The sequence below is a fragment of the Manis javanica genome, chromosome 13 (genome assembly GCF_040802235.1).
Source record: "Manis javanica isolate MJ-LG chromosome 13, MJ_LKY, whole genome shotgun sequence".
NCBI classification, from domain to species: domain Eukaryota; kingdom Metazoa; phylum Chordata; class Mammalia; order Pholidota; family Manidae; genus Manis; species Manis javanica.
This window is the reverse complement of record NC_133168.1, coordinates 90,294,737-90,315,552: the sequence shown is the minus strand read 5'-3', so window position 1 is coordinate 90,315,552 and position 20,816 is coordinate 90,294,737. Positions and strand designations below refer to the sequence as shown.

Here is a 20,816-nt window from a genome sequence, read left to right as displayed (position 1 = left end):
GATGCCATGAGCACAAACCTTACAAGGCTTGCCTGGGAGTTCCGAGTTCCTAAGATTCATCACAGAAACTACAGTCTTCAAGGAAACATGCCTTAGGAGCCAGGCTTTTGGAGAGAAAAAGCCATTGCGGCCACAAATACTGAGCCTGTCCTGTGTGCGGAGCACACCTCCGAGTCCTTCCCGTGCAGTCCTAGAGGCATCCTGAGATGGGAGCTGCTGTGGTCTCCGTTACACAGCTGCGGAGACTGAGGCACAGAGAGGGGAATTAACTTGCCCAGGTCACAGGGCAGAGCCGAGACTGGAGCCCAAGGTCTGGCTTTGAACGTCAAGAGCCGCGGATGGCCCTGGCCCTGCCGCACCAGAGATGGACCGCGGGGCCCGTGACGAGCACAGGGGAGGACGCTGGAGATGAGCCTCCTCCTCACACCCTTATGGGAGCACCCAGCACATCGCGGGGCTCAGCCGGGATCGGTTATGGGCCAGGCTGCCTGGACGGCCTCAGGTGCCCCAGAGAAGGAAAGAGAACGGGCTTCCTGAAGACAGGGCAGGGGGTGGCCAGCGGGACTGCCTGGGAGGAACAGACACGGGAGTGGGGCTGTTGGCAAGAGCGGGAAGGAAACAGGTTCCTGGAGAGGCTGCCAGGGCGCGGGCTGCAGATGCTCCCTGCGAAGTGCTCTGGGCTGCCAGGGACCTCCGTGGGGGAGGCACTGCCACCCCTGGGAGTGAGCCTGTCCCTGGGGACTGCCCCCATGCCTCAGGGCCTCAGATGTGCCCCTCAAGTCTGCCCTTAGCCCTGGTCCCTCTCCCGCCCAAACATCTCCCATGGCTCCCTATTGCCCACAGGATAAAATCCAGGCTTGGGCTCCGGGAGACCTCAGGTCAGCGTGGGGGCCTTGTGGTCAGCTGCAGAGGCAGTCAGGCTCTTGTGCTCAGAGAAACCAGCCCATCCACCCACTGACCACTCTGCAGGTCCAAACACACCGCTGGCTCTGGGACACTTAGGGCAGAGATGATAACACGATTTTATCCCTTGAATTCTATACACTGGGGTCACAGGGTCAGCATGACCCACCCAGGCCAGGCGGCGGAGGAGGGATGGGGTTGTCACTGCGCGCCCCCACTCAGCGGCTCCACCCGCAGCCACAGCCCGCCCTCCGCGCGCAGGATGAGCTCCGGCTTCCTGCGCGGCTCCTGGTCATCAGGCAGGACGCGGAAGCGCAGCAGCGTGAGCGCCAGGACCACCTTCATCTCGGCCATGGCAAACGTCTGCCCGATACAGTTCCTGCAGACAAAAGCAGGGACTCTGACTGAGCCCGAACCCTCATCCCCACCCCACCACATCTGGACCCTGGTCCAGGACCCCCTCTACTCCAGCAAGGATAAAGAAGGGGGTTACTGTGCCTGGGACCCCCAAGTATAGCCCCTGAATCTGACCCAGACTCCACCCCGAAACTCAACAGACAGGGAGAAGAGGCTCTGAGCACATTGCAGGCCCCTCCTTAGATGCACCCCAACTGCATTCTCCATGTCCTCATCCATAATTACCAGGGGACAGCAGTGAAAGAGACCTGCAACTCTGACAAGCTTCGATTCCCCGCTTGCCTGAACCCACACTCATGTTTGGGGTCTCAGCCCCAGACCTCTGCCCTCATCACCCACTGGCCTCACCTGGGACCCACAGAAAAGGGAATATACGCCAGAGGTGACCTCTCCTTGATGTTTTCTGGCTCAAAGCGAAGGGGGTCATAGACCTGAAAGGAGGCCAAGACAGGGCTGCTGGGTGGGGGTCTCCCAGGACAGTCAGCTTTAGACAGGCAAACATGTTTATGATGGGGGGACGTAACATATGATTTGCTAGGTCAGAGCCCTAGGGGTCTGGACAGGTAGAGCAGAGAGTGGGGTTCCCTTGGGGTCTGGACAGATAGAGCAGAGAGTGCAGTTCCCTTGGGGTCTGGACAGGTGGAGTAGAGAGTGGGGTTCCCTATGGGTCTGGACAGGTAGAGCAGAGAGTTGGGTCCCCTTGGGGTCTGGACAGATAGAGCAGAGAGTCAGGGGGAGGCAGCACCTCGGGGTCTGGCCACACAGATGGGTTGTGGTGGATCCCAAAAATGCTGATGAGGCAGATAACACCTGTGGGAGAGGAGGGTCGAGTCAGGAAGAGGTCTCCCATCCTTAGGTCCCTCTTCCTCCCCAGGAGGATCGCCACCCTAACCACCACCCCTCCACCCCCTGTCCCTGTGGGCACCTTTGGGGATGACTCGGCCATCTGGGAGCACAAGGTCCTGGGTACAGGAGCGGGAGATGGCCACAACCGGGGGGTGCAGGCGCAGACTCTCCTTGATGCACATGGTCAGGAAGGGCAACTGGGCCAGGTCGTCCCTAAGGAACCACCCCAACAATTACACGTGGAGAAAAGAACAGAAACACCAACCTCCAGTAAGGACCCCACCACCACCAAATTACTGCAATTTGAAATGTGGGGTTAAACATGTCATGTTTGATAGATGGTTATTTTATACTTAGAAAACACAAGAGAATCCAGTGGAAAACTATCATAAACATTTAATATCCAGTAAGGGGACTGAATTCTTTTTCTTTAAACTCCTTTTTTCTTTGTGATGATTAAAATTTTTAGTAGCTGATTGTTAACTGGTTCAAAATAGAAAACTATGAAGCACCACTCCTGTGGATCAATACCACTCATTTGCTTCTTTACACTTTGCCTAGGTTATAATTTTTATGTATCCGTCCAGAGTTCCTTTTGTGCATCTTAAAAAACTAAATAATAGGAGATGGGAAAAAAGGTGGTGGAATAGGAAGGCAAGGTTGAATTCCCCTCCCACATGCACTCCAAGGAAGCAACTACAGCAAATGCACCCAAACCTGAAAATGACCTGAAGACAGAAGAGCAGACCACCTACACCCGGTGAACAAGAGCAGCCCTCACAGACAATGGTAAAGTGGCAGAGCCACTATCAAGGGGGCACCAAAGCCCTTCCGCCATTCCAGTCCATAGGCGGGAGGGAGAGGAAGAGAGGGCACAGGGGACAGGCCTCCAGGAACTCTGCACACTTGGCCCGGGGGACCTCCTCTGGGAATACGAGTCCACCTTGCAGTGGGCTCTGGTGATCAGCAGGATTGGACACCAGGGACAGCTGGAACACACTGGGAGGCTGAGACTCCGGCCGACTGTGGAGGACAGGCACGGGGTGCCCATCCCCCTGAGAACCAACACCAAGGCGGCAGTTCGAAAGACTTGCCAGCCATGGGAGGGTAGCCAAACGGGCAAGGGTTAGATGGAACTCGCTTCTCAAGGAGAAAGGGCAGGTGGATGATTCCTCCCAAGCCCTCACTCAGCGCAACAGCTCAGGCACTCTCGGGAGCCCCAGATGCTCCATCCCACGCCTTGGCAGCCCAGCACTGAGGCACTTTTCTGCACACCACTGGCATGCCAGCCTGCTCTGCCCAGCAGCATTGGACTTTGCTGCCATGTGGAGAGAGGAAGTCTTCCCTAGCCTTCCTGGCCTGTCTCAGCCTAATTAGAGAGGCACCTATAAGAGTCAGAGGCAAGAATTCTTTCTTCCATACGGGGGGCCAAACCCAGTGCTACATGCCTCGCCCCAACAAGGGGGCGTGCACATGGGACTTGCCACCTCTGCTCCCTGTGCATCTCTGAAAGCACAAGTTGTGGTGCCTCTGCAAGTCCCCATGCCCTGCCTCCAGGCAACTCACTGTGCTACCACTCCACTCACCCAATAACCCGGCAGCCCCACCACACCTGAGGGCGGGCAGGCAAAGGGAAGACTTGCCCACGATGATCCTGGCAGAAGCCACGGCTCTGATTGCAAAAGGCTGGCTGAGGCAAACTATGGCCTCAGCAGACTGCGATAAACCACTGCCAGCAGACAGGCAGAAAGATGGCACCACGCAGTGCCCACCAACAGCAACTGGGGCTCTACAGCCAAGGAGAACCAGGCACTGGAGAGGAAAGAATCTTGAGCTTCTGGGCACCACAGGATGTCTTCTTCATAAAGCCATTACTCTCTAGACCAGGTAACAGAGAAGACCCACCTAATACCAGAGAAGAAACACAGAAACCTGACAAAATGAGGAGGCAGCAGAGGATGTGCCAAACAGAACTACAGAAGAACACACCACACAGAGGACAAAGTGGAATGGAAACTGCCAATCTTCTTGATGAAGATTTCAAAGTAAAAGTCATAAATATGCTTGCTGACCTGCAGAAATGTATTAAAGATCTCAGGGAGGACTTCAACAAAGAGGTACAAGAGCTGTAGAATACAGCTGAAATGAAACACAAAATCAAGGGATGAATAATGGATAACTGCAAATACAAGAGACAGTCGATGAGATGGAAATTAGAGAATGGGAACACAATGAAGCTGAGAAGCAGAGGGAAAAAAGGATCTCTAGGAATGAGCGAATGACGACAGAGCTGGGAGACCAATCCCAATGGAACAGTAGTGACATCATAAGGGTACCGGAAGGAGAAGACAGAGACAGAGGGATAGAAAGGCTCTTTGAGGAAATGATTGTCGACAACTCCTCCAATGTGGGGAAGGAGATAGACACTCAGGTCACAGAAGTACAGAGAGCCCCCAACAAAAGGAACCCCAGGAAGACAACACCAAGACATATAATGATTAAAATGACAAAGATTAAGGATAAGGAAAGAGTATTGGAAACAGCCAGAGAGAGTAAAAAGATTACTTACAAGGGAAACCCCATCAGGCTAACAGCAGATTTGTCAGCAAAAGCTTTACAGGCCATAGGGCGTGGCATTAAATGTTTAATTTACTGAAACAGAAGGACCTTCAGCCAAGAATCCTCTACCAGCAAGATTATCATTCAGATTTGAAGCAGAGATTAAACAATTCCCAGATAAATGAAGCCTCAAGGTTCCTCCTGTAATTACAGATTAATGATACCAAAACAAAAAGTGAAGCCTCAAGGAGTTTATAACCACCAAATCAACATTACAGGATATGTTAAAAGAACTCCTGGAGATGGAAATGTTCCTAAGGTTAAATAGTTTTCACCAATGAAAATAAACCCACAGCAAAGACAATAGAACAATTACTTACCAAGCAAGTATGATATTAAAATAAAAGTCATACAACCAACTATGCACAAAATCAGTCAAGGGTTACACAAAGAGTGCAGATTATGACATCTAATACATAAAATGAGGAGGAAGAAGGAAAAAGTACTTTTATATTGTGTTTGAAATAGAGTGATCACCAACTTAATATAGGCCGTGATATAGTCAGGAAGCTATACTTGAACCTTTGGAACCACAAACATAAAGCCTTAATAGATAAACAAAAAAATGAGAAAGGATAAATCCAACCACAACACCAAAGAAAACCATCAAATAACAAGAGAAGACTATAAAAGATGAAGAAAGAACTAGAGAGGATCTATAAAAACAAGAAAACAATAAGATGGCTATTAAGTACATACCTACCAATAATTATCTTAAATGTAAATATGCTGAATGCACCAATCAAAAGACACAGAGTGGCAGAAGGGATAAAAAAAAATACCCATCAATATGCTGCCTATAGGAGACTCATATCAGACACAAGGACATACACAGACTAAAAGTGAAGGGATGGAAAAGAATATTTCATGCAGATAATGGGGAGAAAAAACAGGAGTAGCAGTTCTTATATCAGACAAAATTGATTTCAAAACAAAGAAAATAGCAAGACACAAAGAAGGACATTACACAATGATAAAGGGGTCAATACAACAAGAGAATATAACCATTATAAATATCTGTTCACCCAACATAGAAGGACTTAAATTGTAAAACAAATGCTAACAGAATTAAAGGGGGAAATACATTGCAACACAGTCATTTTAGGAAACTTTACACACCACTCACATCAATAGACAGACCGAGCAGACAGAAAGGAAGTAAGGATCACTTGCAACACAGCCCCAAGGCCCTTTCCTGCAGTGCAAGGCCTGAGAACAGCCGGCAGTGAAGTCAGACTTTGCTGCTGGATAGGCAGAGGGACTCATCCCAGCTTTCTTGGCCCTGTTGCAGCCCAGCTGGGGAAGGACTGTGGGAGCCGCCCCCAGGAGCTCCTTCCTACCAGCAGACGCTGGCCCCACTGAACTGTGATCCCCACCATTGCTGCAAGCCAGGCAGAGGGTGGCTCTGCCCACAGCAACTCCAGCAGCACAGCCTCAAGTATTCTCCCTGTGCACACAGCCAGCTGACAGCCCATACAGCCCGCCTGTATCAGATCGCTACAAGCCAGAAAGAAAGGCGCCCCTCCCACTGCCCGCCAACAGTTGAGGATCCTGCACTGGAAAGTAAAGTGTCTTGAGCCTCTGGGCAATAGAGGATGCCTCCTCCATAAAGCTATTATTCCATAGGAAACACTGAAAAAAAATGAAGAGGCAGAGGAATTAGGTCAAAACAAAACTAAAAGACAAAACACTGGAAAGAGGGCTGAGTGAAACTGAAATCACCAGTCTTCTTGATAAGGACTTCAAAGGAAAGTCATAAACATGCTCACAGAACTACAGGAAAATATTCAAGATGTCAGGGACGACCTCAACAAAAGGATAAATGACCGGCAAAAGAGTCACTCACAGCTGAAGAATACAGTATCTGAAGTGAAAAATAAAATGGAGAGCTTTAATAACAGATTTTCACAGGTTGAAGGAGTTCAAATGATTTGGAAATTAGGGAGCAAGAAAAGAATGAAGCTGACAAACAGAATAAAGGATCTCTAGGAATGAAAGAATAATAAAAGCTGTGTGACCAATCCAAATGGGGCAATATTCGCACCATTGGAGAATCAGAAGGAGAAGAGGGAGACAAAGGGATGGAAAGTCTCTTTGACTAAATAATTGCTGAAAACTTCCCCATGTGGGGAAGGATACAGAAACCCAGGTCACGGAAGCACACAGAGCCCCTAACAAAAGAAACCCTAGGAAGACAACACCAAGACATAGGATTATTAAAATGAGGAAGATGAAGGACAAGGAGCAGGTATTGAAAGCAACCAGAGAGAGAAAATGATTGCTTATAAAGGAAACCCCATCAGCCTATCAGCAGACTTATCAGCAGAAACTTTACAGGCCAGAAGGGAGTGGCATGATATATTAATGTAATGAAACAGAAGGACCTCCAGCCAAGAATACTCTACCCAGGAAGATTACAATTAAATTTGAAGCAGGGATTAAACAATTTTCAGATATACAAAAGTTGATGGAATTCACCACCACTAAGCCAGCCCTACAGGATATGTTAAAAGGACTGCTGTAGATGGAAATGCTCCTAAGGCTAAATAGCTGTCACCAGTGAAAATAAATCCACAGTAAAGGTAGAGGACCAGTTAATTACCAAGAAAATATGATTTTAAATAAACTACCCACAAAATCAGTCAAGAGATACCCAGAAAGCACAGAATATTACACCTAATATATAAAGGGTGGGCAAGGAAGAAAAGAAGAAGAAAGGAGGGGAGAAAAGCTATATTTATTATCTATGAAATAGAGTAATGAGCAATTTCAGATAGACACTTAGATACTAAGGCAGCTCTCCTTGAACACTTGGTAACCACAAATCTAAAGCCTACAATGGCAATAAGTACGTATCTATCAGTAATGACCTTAAATGTAAATGGCCTGAATGTACCAATCAAAAGACACAGAGTGTCAAAATGGATTTTAAAAAAACAAGATCCATCTGTATGCTGGCTACAAGAGACTCATCTCAGACCCAAGGACATACACAGACTAAAAGTGAAGGGATGGAAAAAGGTAGTTCATGCAAATAATATGGAGAAAAAAGCAGGAGTAGTGGTACTTGTATCCGACAAAATAGATTGCAAAATAAAAACAGTAACAAAAGACAAAGAAGGACATTACATAATGATACAGGGTCAGTCCAACAAGAGGATCCAACCATTATAAATACAGGAGCACCTACATATGTGAAACAGATACTAACAGAATCAAAGGGGGAAATAGACTGCAACACATTCATTTTAGACTTTAACACATGGTTCACACCAAGGCACAGATCAACCAGACAGAAAATAAGTAAGGAGACAGAGGCACTGAACAACACACGAGAACAGATGGACCCGACAGACATCTACAGAACTCTCCACCCAAAAGCAGCAGGATGCACATTCTTCTCAAGGGCACATGGAACATCTTCCAGAATAGATCACGCGCCAGGCCGCAAAAAGAACCTCAATAAATTCAAAAGGATTGAGATTGTATCAAGCAGCTACTCAGATGACAATGGAATGAAACTAGAAATAAACTACACAGGACAAAAAAGCCTACAGACACATGGAGGCTAAACAACATGCTTCTATTATAATCAATGGATCAATGACCAAATTAACACATGTATCGAGAAATACACGGAGGCAAGTGAAAACAAAATTCAGCAGTCCAATACCTGAGGGATGCCACAAAAGGCCATTCTAAGGGGAAACACATACCAATACAGGCCTACCTCAAAGAACAGAACCAATCCCAAACAAACACTCTAAACTCACAAAGAAAGTAGGAAAACAAGAACAAATGAAACCAAAAGTTAGTAGAAGGAGGGATGTAATAAAGATCAGAGCAGAAATAAATAATATAGAGAAGAATAAAACAACAGAAAAAAATTAATGAAGCCAAGAGCTGGTTCCTTGAGAAAATAAATGAAACAGATAAACCACCAGCCAGTATTATCAAGAAAAAAAAAAGAAGAGAGTACAAAAATTAACAAAATCAGAAACAAAGAAGGAATAATCACAACGATACCACAGAAATAAAAAGAAATACCAGAGAATACTATGAAAAATTATACGCTAATAAATTAAACAACTAAGAAGAAATGGACAAATTCCTAGAAAGATACAGCCTCCCAAGACTGCAGGAGAAGAGTAAACATTCAGGGAATGAAGATATTTAAAAAGAAATGTGATTTCAGAGACAGAAGCCAGGGAGTGGAGGGGAGGTGTGCTCCCTGCCTATGTGCTAGGTGGCATCAAATACCCTTGACCACTGTCACCAATTCTCTCAACAGCCCAGGTCTTACTGTCCACAAAGCCTTCAAACTTTCCCCTGATATCCAGGCTTCGTGCCCAGATCCTGTCTCTGGGCTCTGCTCCTATTCTCACTGAGAAGTAATGATGAATCCACAAAAAGATCTTTCCCCTTCCCCAGCTGGGCAGTAGAGCCACCGACAGGTTCAGGAACAGGCCACGGCCGCCTGCACTCACCATGCCATCTCCTTAGGCTCACGGTCCCTCAGGAGCTCTTGCACCTCCTGGCGGCAGCGCTCCTGGTACTCGGGGTGCTTCGCAAGGTTGTACAGGATCCAGGAGAGGCCGCTGGCCGTGGTGTCATGGCCTGAGAGGCAGGCAGACAGGCTTGGGCCTCTGGGCTGCTTCAGCGCCAGAAGGTGGACAGCGTCCTCACATTAAGGCCCTCAGGGAACAAGGGGAGGATGTGGAGGGATGGGTGGGGGGGCGACCAGGGCGCACTGCCGAGTCCCTGGGATGGAGACACGCTGCCCCCTCTGTAGTCCCACACTGGGACCCTCACCCTCAAACATAAAGGTGTCAGCTTCAGCTCGGATGTCCTCGTCTGACAATTCCTTCCCGTCTTCATCCTGGACAGAAAACACAGCACCGCAGCCCAAACTAAATCACAGACCTGAGGGCTCCTGACACAACCTGAGACACTGTCTGAAGCTCAGAGAGAAGCTCACCTTGGAGAGCAGGAGCACATCAATGAAGTCCAATGTCTTGGCCTTAGCCTTGGCCTGGAGGAACTCATCAGCGCCCTCACTGGGGAGGGTGCGGCGCCGCTCCTGGATGACGGCGTCTGTGAAGTTGTGCACCAGGCGGCAGGCCCTGCGGAAGCGCTGTCCGTCAGGGCTGAGGTAGTACAGGAAGTCCGTGTGCAGGAAAATCTGTTGATTCCGTTTTGATACAAGGGCGCTGAGCTCCACAATGGCGGCAATATATTCACTAGGCTTCCTGCAAGATGAGGGCATGAGGGGAGGCGACAGCTTAGCTCCCCTGAAGACTGAAGGGCAGGTCCCACCAGAAGATGACAGCTGCCCCCCACCAGAAAACCGAGCATCCAGGCACAGCTGGCCCCCGCACATACACGGTGCGGATGACCCAGGGGCAGGACGCCCCGACTTTCTTCTCTCCCTGCATCCCATCTGTGTGAGCTGCTTCCCTGCCCCAGGCTCCAGAGCACAGCTGAGGCGTCATGCCTCTCTCCTCTCTCTCCTCCCCAGTATCTGCCCCTCTCCTTCCCAAAACTGTCCGTATTGCACAAGTTCATCCTCTCCCAATTGGTCACTGGGTCCATTGTATCCAATTTTCCCCTCCCTTAATATTCTTGGGTCCAATTTCAGTACCACCCACTGTCCACATGTCAACTGGTCTTTTCTAGAGCCATATGTCCAAGCTCAGCTTTGACCATGACCCTCACCTGCTCACACCCTCCATGCCTTCCTGGGAACCTCAGGTCACAGTTCCCACCCCTTTGCGCAGCTTTTGAATATTCTGAAGATCGACCCCTGCCTCGTCCTCCAACCTCACTTCCAAGGCTCTCCTCACTGTTGCACATGCTGTGCTCACCCTAGCCTCTTGGCCTTTGTCAAAAGGACCACACTTTCCCTGTCCTCTCCTCGGCCTTCACTCTCCTGCCCTGGTCCACCTCCTCCAGGGTATCCCTCCCAATTGCCCGTCAGTCTTCCCTCCCCACTTACTTCCTTGGGTCCCTGGCTCATGTGCCCAGGCCCCCGGCAAGCACTCACTCCTGGCAATTGCTGTCAAAACTGAAGACGCATTTCTGCAGACTGTCCAGGGTCATGAGGCTGATGTGCTCAAACATGTCCAGACGGGAGCTGCCCTCAGAGATGAGGCGGTTCCACTTGCCCTGGACGGAGGAAGCGCAGAGCTGCGGCTGAGAGCTGCCTCTCCAGAGCTTCCCCGCACCCCAACCGCCAAGAGGGACTGCCCCACACCCAGCCTCCTGGCCCCAGGCACCCATCCCCAGGGGGAACCAGCCTGCAGTGGGATCGAAGCCATTCCTCTTAGGTCACGAAGACCCCCTGGTTCCGAGTCAGGAGACCTGGGTTCAAGTCCTGGCTCTGCCTCCTACACTCTGTGTGCCTTGGGCAACTCACTGGCCTCCTCTGGGGTCCACCTGTCAAATGATCACTACCTTTGAAAATGACCTTCTCTGGTGTTGGACAAACCGGATTAGAAGCCGACATTGACTTGGTAGCTCACATGCAGCTTGTGAACTTGGGCAAGTTCCCTAATCTATGTGAAACTCAGTTTCATCTTCTGTAATGGGATAAAATAATCTCCACTTCATAAATTTCTGAAAATCAAATTCAACTCCAAAGGTCATAGCACTGGCACATAGTTTGTGATATATAGTAGCTCTCAAAAAAATATCAGCTTTCATCATCTTCATTGTTATAACCTGATTAGGAAAATGTCCCTCTATTGGGAACCCTACATTCTTCCTGGATAAGCCAAAAAACGGAAAGATCCAGATAGTTTTTTCTGTGGTCCATTTTTCAGACCTGTGTTTATTAGTTAAAATTAATTACTATGAAACATTCATCATTATCATGAACTGTGTCTCAGGATTCGGTGAGAGAAATATGGAAACTAACACCATAAAACCACCTACTGTGTGCCAGGGACATGACTCCATGAGCTCATCTTGACCACCGTGCAAAGTAGGGAATGATATTCCCATTTTACAGCTGAGGAAACGAAGCTCAGAAAGAAATGCCAGTGGCCCCACGACCACCCAGAAGAGCCATCACTCCACAAAAGATGTCTCGGAGCCCCGTTTCCTACAAGAAGCCAGCTTTCACTCTGGGTCCAAAAGACTCACATGCATGACATTCACGCTGTCATTGAAAATCTTCATATAAGGCTTCAGGATGTTGAAGTGGAAGGCGGGTGTCAGCAAGCGGCGGTGTCTACTCCACTTGTCCCCACCACTCAGCAGGAGTCCGTCCCCTGTAGAGGCAGCCGTGGGGAGTGGGCAAGGGCAACGCCTTCCCTAGGCCCCAAGCTGCCCCAATCCCCCTCACCCACAGTACTCACCCAGCCAGGGCCTCAGGAAATCATAGAAGACCTTGTCCTTGGGTGCGACGGTGGCTGACATGAGAGATAAACCATCGGGGTCCATGGAGGGGGAGGGGAGGGACTCTGGCAGGTCTGGAGGTGCCAAGCCAGGGGTTGGCACCCCGCCCCTCCACGCCCAGCACAGCAGGAATGGGGCCAAGAGCAGAGGAAACAGGAAGGAGGGGGAGGCAAGTGGGGTGCAGACCAGGCTTCAGCACAGAGGAGAGCAAAGGCAGAGCCCGCAGACACACCCTCCAGGCCCGGACACACCCTCCCGTGGCGCAGTACACCCTGCGCCACCTGACACGGCCCCTACGTGGCCCAACACGTCCTAAACCCCCGAGCTCAGCCCAGCACTCAACAAACACCTTAATGGGGGCCAGGACACTGTGCCTGCCCCAGCCCTCTCTAACATCCTGGGACATCTGACAAGGCCACAACATGTGCTAACATGTCCTGACATGACACAACATGCATGACACACCCTGACATGGTGCAATAAGCTCAGTCATGGACTCAAAGACGATCTGACGTGACTGTGGCATGTCCCACAGACGGGCTCCAGACAGGATTTAAACACAATCCTGCAGGCTGGGTGCAAGATGCGGATGACCGCATACCAGGGCTCCACCCACCAGCAACACAAATCCCCAAAAGTGCTCAACAGGCCCTGTGTGTACAGGAGACCTTCCACTGAGCTCCCAATCTGGAGAGGAACAAAGGGAAGCCAATTCAGACCCTTCTAGGCGACCAGAGAGGAGGACCTGCAGGGCAGACACACAGACCTGAGCCCTGTGACTCCCCTGCAGCCACTCAACCTCCCCTGGAATCCCTCCCCAGATCCTTGACATGACACATAGGGGTCCCTTGCTGACAGGGACAGAAAGGGGGTTTCCCCGTTTGGATCCCAAACACCGGGTCACCTTCTTTCTCCTCTGACCCCATTTATCCAGACAAGGGAACCAAGGATCCGAGCAATGACGTCACTTGTCCACAGCCTCCTGGACAGTAAGTGGCATCCCTGAGACACAAGCCCAGGGCTCTCTGAATCCAGGGCCTGCGTTCTCAGGCCCTGAACTGCTCGGGACCCAGAACAACAACTCTGAGAACCCTACACCCCTCACGAAGGGGCAGTCAGAGTAACAGTGAAGAGTGATTGGGTGAGAATTGGGCACACAAATAAAATTGCATCTTCAGACTGTGCCTGGACTGCTGGGAATGAGCTCACTTTTCCATGGGGTTGAGCTCCTGGGACTTACCTTTGCCAGCATGAGTGCAGCCATCACAAAGAAAAACATGACCCAAAATGATGACACCTTCCTGAGGACATTGTTTGAGACCTGAATCTAGCCATGCCTGAAGACAACCCTCCCCAGACATTACAGTCAATAGGTTTCCCTGTGCTCAGACCATACAGTGCTGAGTTACCACCACTCACAAGGGAAAGAGACCTTGGGAAACAGGGACCCCTGGGAACATTCCCAGAGCCATGCAGCTATTTGCTGTTATGGCTCACGCCTCTGACAAATGCTGCCCATTCCCCTGCTCAGCCTGGTTGTCTGGGGGTGGAAGGGCAGAGGACAAGGGAAGGGAGCCAGTCCAGGGTGCGGTCTCTTCTGGGAGATAGCCTGGAGGAGTAGGACAATGATCTTGGGGGGATGATCCATTGGCTAGAAGGATCCATCCCATCAGAGGTGGATGTCACAGAAATAGCAGCCCGGACACTCCATCAGCAGCAGCCCTCATGGCTCTGCGCCTGGGGGCCAGATGCTATCAATGCCCATTGCATCACTCTGACGTCTGCTTTAAAAACTTCAGCACATAATTCCAGACCCATTTACAGCAACTCCTCCTCCAGGAAGCCTTCCAGCCTGCCTGCAAGACCTTGCTTCTCTACTGGGCTGCCAGAACCCATGCCCATCTGACCAATTCCGGAGTACACCAGGCTGGGGACCTCTCTGCCCAGACCCACCTCAATCAAGGACAGGGCCTCAGATGGAGGCCTGTTGGGTGTCCGTGGTGCCCAGGACACCAGGGCCATGTGCAGATGGCAGAGGAAGGAGGAAATGGTGAGATGGGGGCTGGTGACTACATGAAGGAAAGAGGAAGATGGAGAGAAGAGGGGAGGAGGAGCCCGGGTCCTGCAGGGGCAGCACAGAGGCTGGGGTGTGGAGGGGCTGGATGCCCTGGGATGTGCCAGGGGCCCACCCCACAAGCTCTGCTTTGGTACCTGAGGCATTGCCAATAGTCCGGATCATGTTCGGGTGGCAGAAAAAAACAAAGGGGATGGTGGGGCCCAGCCAGATCTTGAACCCCTCGGAGTAGGTGGCCACCTGCTCACCGATGAACCTCAAGCCTTGTTCATCAGAGGGAACCTGCAAGCGAGGCCAGGCTGTGACCTCTACGGCAGAGCCTCGCAGGTCCCCCTGCAGCCCCGGGGGCAGTGTGGCTGGAGTATGCACAGAGGGAGGAATCTCTGCTTCCCCTGCACCTTCCCTTCGTGGCCCAGGGTGCCTCCCAGACTCAGGGAGGAGGTTAGCTCTCTGCCCCCAGAGGCCTGCCTGGGCTGGGGAAGTCAGATTGTTCTCCTCCTGGGGGTGGTTCTGGCCCCAGGGGGAGATGCCCGTGGGGGAGGCTGTGGGCAGCAGGGTGTCCTCGGGACTCGTCCCTGGGCTGGCTCCCACATCCTTTCATTTCCTGACGGGTCCACGTGGCCTCTGGTTCTTCGCACAGTGGAAGGTGTGCAGACCTGAGCCCGGCAGCCCCTCCCCTGCGGGCCCCAGGGGAGCCACGAGCTCTGCCTGCCAATCAGGGGGCCGGCCCCCACCTATGGGCCCCTTCCATAGGCCCGCGTCCGGCAGAGCGTGCCCTGCCCATCATCTGTCCAACTATCTATCGAATATCCATCTATCATCTCTCCTGAGCCTATGGACTTGTCTGTCAGACATGCCATTTATAGTGAAGAATCTGAGGCCATGTGCCCCAAAGGTGAAGGACAGCAGGTGGCCTGCTGGTGAGGTGGCCTCTCCAGTCTCCAGACATGTCCCTTGGGAGCCTGACAACTACCCCCAGGTGCTCCAGACACATGAACATATGTCATTTTCACCTTTAGGACCCCTTCCACGTTCCCCAGGATCCTATGTTGAGAATTGAAGGCCCTTGAAGAGGATGATCTGAGAGGGAGAGTGACTAAGCAGAAGTCACACAGCAAAGGGCTGGAAGAGGGGAGAGTGTCCAAGACCAGCCCCAACAGCCACAGTCTGGGAGGAGGAGGCAGACCTGCTGTACTAGAACATTCCTGTTGCCCCTGGGGCTCATGGAAAACCTTCCAGGACCCAAAATTCAGGCAACCTTCACAATGAACTCAGGAACGTCCATGTTCTGAACTTGGCGATGATGAGCAGAAAAATCACAGAAAGTCCTTCCCCAGACTGGGCAGAAAAGGAAAGTTGGGCTCACTCCTCAGGGGGCCTGGGGGAGGGGAGCAGCTGGACCAGCATCCTTTCAGCTGTGACCCAGGGAGGGGATGGCAAGTTCACCACCTAGGACATCAGCCTTCTGAGGGCCCGTGGGGTGCCAGCCCTGCACTGGGCACCACAGTGCCTACTCCCAGACCTCCTGTCTAGTAGGAGAGATGGATAATAAGAAATTTGACGATTAACTGCTTAATTAAGCATGAACAGGGCCAAGTCAAAAGTCAAAGTGCAGGTGGGAGGAAGAACCCTTCTGAACAGGGAAGTGAGTGGACAATCTGTTGCGCAGCAGACCAAATGGGACATTTTATGGGTTAAGAGTCAGATAAGAGGATGGTGTCCTTGCAGCAGAGGGTGCGGAGAGCAGCGCCCCAGCGATGGGCGTGGGGCTCAATAGCTGCAGCCCAGAGTGAGCAGACAAAAGGAATCGGGCCAGGCTGGCAGCAGCCCCTGGACAGCGCCCCTGAGAAGGCCAAGGCCAGCCAGGAGACCGGGAACCCCAGCCGATCTGCCTCCATTCAGCCCCTCGGGAGCCCCTCACAGGTGCACTGATGTGGGGCAGGCAGGCAGGAAGTGGGTCCAAAGCAGGCTGGGGGTCGGGAGGCCAAGGATGCAGGGATGGCCTGGGGTGGCAGAGCAGGAGGAAGGATGAGGAAGCAGGGGCTCCCCTCAGCCTCCCTGGCTTCTCCTCTCCCAGACCCTAGCCCCACCCGGGGCTCATTCCTGACTCCCCCAGAAGCCCGTCCACCTGATGCCCAGACCGTTCCTGCGTCCACACTCACCAGACCCAGGTGGCCCCAAAACCAGCTCCGCCTTGGGGGCTCTGGGAAACAGCGGAGGCGGCTGCAGGTGTCATGGAAGGTGCAGGCCCAGACCAGGAGGCGGGCCAGCAGCCAGGAGGCCCCGACCAGCAGCAGGAGCAGCAATGGGGAGGCTGCCGCTGTGTGGAGTCCCAGCCAGGAGAGGCTCAGCTGCGGCATCCTGGGGGGCACACGGGATAGAGGGGGAGCCCCTGAGGCCAAGGAAGGGGGTGGGGATGGAGAGCTGGGAGGAGAGACAGGGCAGCTCCCAGGAGGGGGACAGGGCCAAGGGTCTGAGGGGCAGGGTGGGTGAGGGTGGGCGATGGGCAGGGAGGGCTCAGGGCTCAGAGGGAGAGAGCAGAGATGTGAAAGGATGCCATGGAAGTTCGCCAGAGGCTCCAGCGACCAGCAAAACCCCACCTCAGGGCCCCCTCTGCTTGGGCAGCTGCCCTCCGCACCCTGACCCAGACCCTCAGCCCCTCCAGCCCCAGCGGGCACCTTTCTTCCACCTGGGTGTCCTCCTCCGCAAGCCCTCGCCTCTCCTCCTCCCGGCAGAGCAGGTTGCAGCCCAAACCCTACAGTGGGTGAGGCAGCACGTGGGCGGGGCAGCCCATCCCTTAATCCCGTTGGCGCCCCGCACAGGCGGGCAGAGCCCCCTCGGGCCCAGAGAGGGCGCAGCTGTGGGTCACGTGGTGCGGGCACGGGACCCTCTGGACTCGGCAGCCTCCATGTGGGGGTGTGGCGCTTTGGGGTACGGACAGAGATGGCCCTGGAACCTGAGTTTACAGCCACCCCTGCCCTTTCAGGCCAAGGTGAGGCAGATAAAAGCACGAAGGTTCAGGTGCCACGCGCACAGTGCCACAGCGGACTTTATCCCCAAACCTCCCCGGGGCCAGGAGGGTCTCACGCACCTCCTCGCAGCGCGGAATCAGGCAGCTCAGACCCGGGACCCTCTGGCCTCTGGGCGCACAGCCGGGCAGCGCTTCCAGCCTTGCCTCCCAGCAGCCCAGGCCCCGGGTGGACACGGGGAGGCTCAGAGCGGGAGCAACACAACCAGCCTGGCGGGGGAGACCCGCCTCAGATTCAGGGACAAGGGCCCGGGTGAAGGGGAAACCGGGGGCCTGGGGGGACGGTGAGCCCTCGCTGGGAGTTCCGACAGGTGGGGGCGGAGCTGGGAGGCCCAGGGAGCAGTGCTGCCCTACCCGCTCTGACAAGGGCTGTGCCGGCGTCTCTGGGCTCATCTTCCCAGCTGGGACATGGATGTCAGAGGGGACGTTGCAGCAGGCAGAGGAAGGTTCCAGAAGAAGGTGGAAAGGATCAGGAGCCCCAGAGTAGACGGTGTAAAGGGAAGGGCCTGGCAGCTCATCGTTGTGCTGCCGGGTGCCAGCGCTCCTCATGCAGCAAACCTACTCTGCACGGGGTGCTCTGTGGAAGTGTGCCCACGGTGTGCCAGGTTCCCCAAATAAAACACACCTACTGTGTGTTAGGTGCTCTATGCAAAGAAAGCCTACTCTGTGCAAAGTACTTTACATAAAGCAAGCCTACTGTGTGCCAAGTTATCTACACAAAGTGTACCTACTGTGTGCTGGGTTCTCTACAGGAAGCATGTCCACTGTTTGCCGGGTATTAAATGTTCCCTCTGTGAGTCAGGTACTCTATATAAAGCATGCCTACTAGATGTTGGGTGCTCTATATCACGTGTGCCTGTGTGAATTGTTCATTTCTCTTCACATTCTTAAACTTAAAAACACATGAATGGACAAGAGGAGACTTGTGTCAGAGCATGACTAGCTTCCTGCTTTAGGGCACTGACTCATAGCTAAGAGATTAGGGTTCAGATACTGCTTCTGCCACTTCCTGGCTGTGTAAACTTGGTAAGTTGACCTCTGTAAGCTTCCACCTGCAAATAAACAGATGAATAGTAATAGCAGCTTCCTCGTGAGTGACGTGCCTCAGGTAAACTGCTGGCACTTAGGAAGTGCTCAGTCATGCTAGATAGTGTTTCATCACTCAGCAGGGACCTCAGCCCACCAACTACTTCCTCACCTTACCCCATGCCCAGAGAGCTTACCCATTCATTCATTCAACCAGTGCTCATTGAGCCCTTTCTGTGCTCCAGGGAATTCGAGCGCAGAGAGAGTGAGATAAAGCCCCTGCCCTCCTAGTGTTTATCTCGTAGTGAGGAGAAAATAATTCACTGAAAATGAATAAATGAATCAAAGTGTTACATATCTATATTAGTGCCTCAAAGCAAATAGAAAGCATATCGTGATTTTAAAATACTGTTTTCTAGACATTGAACTAAATGCCTCCCATGTGTATGAGAGAAATACATCACCCAACTGTACCAGTAACCATCTGAGATGTGGATCCTCCATAAGAAAAAGAGTTTTTTCATGATTAAAGGCCCCCAAAGAGGAAATGGCCCACCCCGGGGAGGAAGGGAGGCTTCAAACAGAGGCGAGGCACATGGTATGAGTGGGGAGATGACTCCCCATTTGGCTGTAGAAGGCATGACAGGCTCCTAAGGTCCTTTCCATTTGATGGAGACTATTTCAATTGTCAGGGACAGAAATGTAAGTTTTAGACACAAAACAAAACAGGAATCCATTAAGTCCTGTTCTAGTAAATGCAAGGATTTGGGATCCTGTCCTCAAATCTCTATTGCTTTGAAATTTCCAGTTTTCATGTGTGATTTTATTTCATTCTCTCCTTATGCAGACAATCCTTATTTTCAACAGACAATCCTCATTTTCAACCACGTCATTATCCGTCTGTCAAAATCGATAGATTACACAACACCAAGAGTGAATCTAATGTGAACTGTGGAGTTTGGGTAATAATGTATCCATGTACATTCATCATTTATAACAAAAGTACCACTCTGATGGGAGATGTTGATAGGGAGGCTGTGCTTGGGTAGGAGCAGGAGACACTGGGGGTGGGGAGCTGCTGGCCAGTCTGCAGGGCTCTTCCCAGTTGCTGGATTTAGAGAAACCTTACTTGGAGAAGTTAGGGCTTTAGTATGCTCTGCTCTATTTTCTCTCTGTTCATCAGAGAGCTGGAGCAACAACGGGCTTGATTTACTGATGGTAGGTAGGCAAGGACCGCCCACCTACACCAGTCCCAAAGGAGATTCTTTAACTAATTTATGTCCCCTCCTAATACACCCATGGTTTAAATGTACACTTAAAATTTCCGCAGGGCTTTATTTGTAAGCATGACTCCTAATTCTGTACCAAGCTTCCCTTCACATCCACATTCAAATCCCCTTATAGGCTTGGAGACCTGGGTCTCCATTGCCATGTCATTGGGGGACTTGTGCATAATATACACTCAGGAAATTTTTATCACTTTGCTTTACCATCCTTATTTGCAAAGTAGTCCAAACTTGGGGTCTTTTTCAAAATGCTCAGCCATGCTAGAATTTATTTTTTGGTATCATTAATCTACAATTACATGAAGAACATTATGTTTACTAGGCTCCCCCCTTCAACAAGCCCCCCCCCACATAACCCTTCACTGTCACTGTCCATCAGTGTAAGATGCTGTGAAATCACTACTTGTCTTCTCTGTGTTGTTGAGCCAGCCCTGTACGCCCCCCCACATTATACATGATAATCATAAGGCCCCCTTTCTTTTTCCCCACTCCTACCCCTCCCTTCCCACCCATCCTCCCCAGTCCCTTTCCCTTTGGCAACTGTCAGTCCATTCTTGGGTTCTGTGATTCTGCTGCTGTTTTGTTCCTTCAGTTTTTCTTTGTTCTTATGCTCCACAGATGAGTGAAATCATTCCGTGCTTGTCTTTCTCCGCCTGGCTTATTTCACTGAGCATAATACCCTCTAGCTCCATCCATGTTGTTGCAAATGGTAGGATTTGTTTTCTTCTTATGGCTGAGTAATATTCCATTGTGTATATGTACCACGCCTTCTTTATCCGTTCATCTACTGAGGGACACTTAGGTTGCTTCCATGTCTTGGCTATTGTAAACAGTGCTGTGATAAACAGGGGTGCATCTGTCTTTTTCAAACTGGGCTGCTGCATTCTTAGTGTAAATTCCTAGAAGTGGAATTCCTGGGTCAAATGGTATTTCTATTTTAAGCACTTTGAGGAACCTCCATACTGCTTTCCACAATGGTTGAACTAATTTACATTCCCACCAGCAGTGTAGGAGGGTTCCCCTTTCTCCACAGCCTCGCCAACATTTGTTGCAGTTTGTCTTTTGCATGGTGGTGATCCTTACTGGTGTGAGGTGATACCTCATTGTGGTTTTAATTTGCATTTCTCTGATGACAAGTGATGTGGAGCATCTTTTCATGTGTCTGTTGGCCATCTGAATTTCTTCTTTAGAGAACTGTGTGTTCAGCTCCTCTGCCCAT

The 20,816-nt window shown here is 51.3% G+C and overlaps 1 protein-coding gene across 3 annotated transcripts; it reads right to left on the bottom strand.

The window, feature by feature from the left end:
• Positions 1-991: 991 nt before the first annotated feature.
• LOC140845611 (cytochrome P450 4F2-like) lies at positions 992-17,043 on the bottom strand. 3 transcript variants are annotated; one of them, XM_073220216.1, is made up of 13 exons: positions 16,936-17,043; positions 16,420-16,618; positions 14,395-14,539; positions 12,144-12,197; positions 11,929-12,056; positions 10,829-10,950; positions 9,764-10,034; positions 9,598-9,664; positions 9,273-9,402; positions 2,246-2,379; positions 2,066-2,130; positions 1,669-1,751; positions 992-1,282 (listed from the first exon to the last, which is right to left on the bottom strand). In XM_073220216.1, the coding sequence occupies exons 2-13, from the start codon at positions 16,615-16,617 to the stop codon at positions 1,105-1,107; spliced, it is 1,575 nt and encodes a 524-aa protein (XP_073076317.1). In that variant the 5' UTR covers position 16,618; positions 16,936-17,043; the 3' UTR covers positions 992-1,104. The 3 variants fall into 3 exon arrangements, with proteins under 3 accessions (XP_073076317.1, XP_073076318.1, XP_073076319.1); XM_073220217.1 differs by having other exon boundaries at positions 16,947-16,969; XM_073220218.1 differs by lacking the exon at positions 1,669-1,751 and having other exon boundaries at positions 1,069-1,282.
• Positions 17,044-20,816: the final 3,773 nt, after the last annotated feature.